This window comes from Cyprinodon variegatus, unplaced genomic scaffold (genome assembly GCF_000732505.1).
Source record: "Cyprinodon variegatus isolate N-32 unplaced genomic scaffold, C_variegatus-1.0 Scaffold467, whole genome shotgun sequence".
NCBI classification, from domain to species: Eukaryota; Metazoa; Chordata; class Actinopteri; order Cyprinodontiformes; family Cyprinodontidae; genus Cyprinodon; species Cyprinodon variegatus.
This window is the reverse complement of record NW_015150920.1, coordinates 400,896-403,649: the sequence shown is the minus strand read 5'-3', so window position 1 is coordinate 403,649 and position 2,754 is coordinate 400,896. Positions and strand designations below refer to the sequence as shown.

Sequence of the window (2,754 nt, the reverse complement as noted above, 5' to 3'; positions counted from 1 at the left end):
TACGATCTCCAAGGAACTCAGAGCGGAGCGGAGGGGACCACAGTGGCGGCTGTAGGCTTTGCTTTGCGCAGGCGGTCTGGAGCGGAGCGGAGCGCAAACGGAGTATGTGGGATTTCAGGGTAACTGTTGGATCTGTGGACAGTTTCCATCCTTGCAACCAAAATAGCAGCAGTAGTGGAGTTTGGAGATGCAATGCATTTCTTAAATCTATATTTGCTCTCCTCTAATTTATCCAGAATTCTGTAATCACACTTTTTCTCCTCTTCCCAGCTTGGTGTTCGGCTGGAAAAGCCTTTTCAAATTTTTTTAATTATTTGACAACCTCTCATTACAAAGGAAAAATGCAGGCAATCCTTCCACATCGATAATGAAAGCAAATGATTCAGTCTATTTGAATCCCCTGTTCCCTGTATCTTCCTTTGTTTCCCTTTGGGATCCATGGTCCAGGTCCAAGACACCCCCTCCTCTTTTTTTGCCGGCACCGTATTATTATTTATATGTATTTATTATACAAATGTTTACAGCATTAGAAAACATAATAAATATCTGTATGACATCCTGCAAACTTCATTAAAATAAACAAACCAAAAAAATCACATTTTCATAAATTTTGGAAAAGCTCCAGGGAGCCACAAGGGGGCGCTAAAGAGCTGCATGCGGCTCTGGAGCCGCAGGTTGCTGAACCCTGAGCTAAAAGGAAAAATTAACTTCTAGAAAATGGTCTTCTCTATTTAATCCAGCATCTGATTGAAAAAAAATCAACATTAGTTTGGTGTCTCTGGGTATAAATCCAGGGATTAAGGGGTTAACCACGCTGACCTTAGACTCCTCTATCAGAAATACAACAAACGCCTCAGATATTCCACTCTATGCATTATAGATCTATAGTTATCGCGTCCCCTGATCATCCTGATGAAATCGTTCTGTCCATTCAGGCCGGCGGTGGGCGGGCAGCTGATGGAGGGGGCGAGCCAATCAGCAGCTAAGAAGGTGAGCGTCTGACCGGCTGGAGATCCTCTCTAAGGAGGTCTGGAAAAATCCTGGAATTTCAATGGTCTGTTTTCCAGGTTTAAATAAGTTTGTAGACTTGATCTGAGGTTGTTTCTCCATCTGTTGGTCCAACCAGGACTCTGAGCCGGACGGAGCCCAGAAGAAGCGCAGGAGGCCCCTATCCTCTGACCAAGATAACGATGAAGACGGCGACTTGGTAGGAGCTCAAATCAGACGCTGCTTTCAGCCTGAACATGGCGGCAGGACCGGATGTTTACGTCTCCTTTGATCCAGACCTCAGGTCCGAAGAAGACCAGAGGGCTTCCTTTGGGAACCAAGTCTGAACCAGGTTAGAGGAGGCTGAGAAAGTTCTGGAGAAGGACCAGTCCAACATCTGAGCTGTTTCTATCGGGTTTCAGACAGCGCGTCATCCAGAGAGCCTAGAGAATCCGACGGTGAAGACGGCGAACCCGCCGCCAAGGGGGGGTCCCAGCTGGAAGTGGTTCTGAGCGCCTTTGTGAATTTCTGCCAGCAGTACCGGTAAACTACCCAGAACCGACCCCGTCAGAGGTCACATGGTCTAAACCTGCAGCCATTGTCTCCTCACAACCCGTCTGCTGGTTTCCAGGGAGACGGTGGAGTCGGCAGCCGTCAGAAAGTCCATCGATCGGTTCTCCAAAAACGTGGAGGTTAAGCTCCTGGAAAAGGTTGGACCTGCTAATGATCTTTGTTAATGAAACTCTGTAACCAGTTTTCTCCAGATTCTGATGGACCCTCATCTCTAAGGGGGCGGGGCTTAGAGTAGAAGGTCTGAGCATCTGGTCCAGAACTCGTAGGAGGAGTTCCAGCAGTGAGAGCTTTACCTGCAGAAGAGGGAGCTCCCAGTTCAGACGTCCGTCTGGTTGATCTGGTTCATGCTCCTCGTCTGATGGTGGTGATGCTTAGAATGTAGACAGACGGGTAAATCAAGTGCTTTTCTTAGTTTTAGAAGAGCTCCACCCACATTAGACTCCACTCCATCTACCCCGCTCCTTCCTTAATGGCCGCCATCTTTAAAGCTGCCCGGACATAAATCTGCTCCTTTCTCTCTTTCCGTCTGCAGATCTCGTGTCTGAAGGAGTTCAAGCCTCTGAAGAGAGAAAACACAAAGGTAACAGGAGAGTCACAGCGATGGATGGAAGCTGGCAGCCAGCTGCTCAGTCTCACATATGGAGCACAATTTGATCCATCATTTTCACAAGCAAAGAACACACCTGGAAATGGACATTTGGAGGGAAAAACAATCCAGAAATGAAATTTAATAATCCCAAAAAGAGTTGTTTTTTTTTAGATCAACTTTGCTGTTATCTTATTTTTTTTTTATTTATATTTTTCACATTGTAAAATATTTTACATATGTTTTCATTTTTAATTTATTTTTAAAGTCATAGGGAAGTCATATTTAAATGTCAGATCATTCTGGCTTTAACATGCATATAAATGTTCTCTTTATCAGACCATATTGTCCCAAAGTTAGAACATTTCTATTTAATAAAAAAAAATCCATTAATAAAATATTTTCATTATCTTCTGCAGGCCAGTTAGTTATACGTCAGCCTGAACACCTAAATTCAGCCAATCATATATCAACGATCATCTGTCAATCAAATTTTTTTTGGTCATAGCATCGTGATTCATATGTCACAGCTAATATACGCAACGGTTGAAATAAGAAATAAGAATAGAATAGAACTGACAGAACTGGCAGCGTTGCGAGGCAAGGGC

General features: G+C 44.3%; 1 protein-coding gene across 1 annotated transcript in view; it reads left to right on the top strand.

The window, feature by feature from the left end:
- LOC107094154 overlaps positions 1 to 2,754 on the top strand; it is a 16,560-nt gene that overhangs the window by 7,278 nt on the left and 6,528 nt on the right. Inside the window, exons 5-10 of the mRNA XM_015389595.1 lie at positions 936 to 990; positions 1,127 to 1,207; positions 1,285 to 1,339; positions 1,410 to 1,530; positions 1,619 to 1,697; positions 2,093 to 2,283. Of these exons, the coding sequence (XP_015245081.1) occupies positions 936 to 990; positions 1,127 to 1,207; positions 1,285 to 1,339; positions 1,410 to 1,530; positions 1,619 to 1,697; positions 2,093 to 2,283 (582 nt within the window). The remainder of the gene's footprint in view (positions 1 to 935; positions 991 to 1,126; positions 1,208 to 1,284; positions 1,340 to 1,409; positions 1,531 to 1,618; positions 1,698 to 2,092; positions 2,284 to 2,754) is intronic.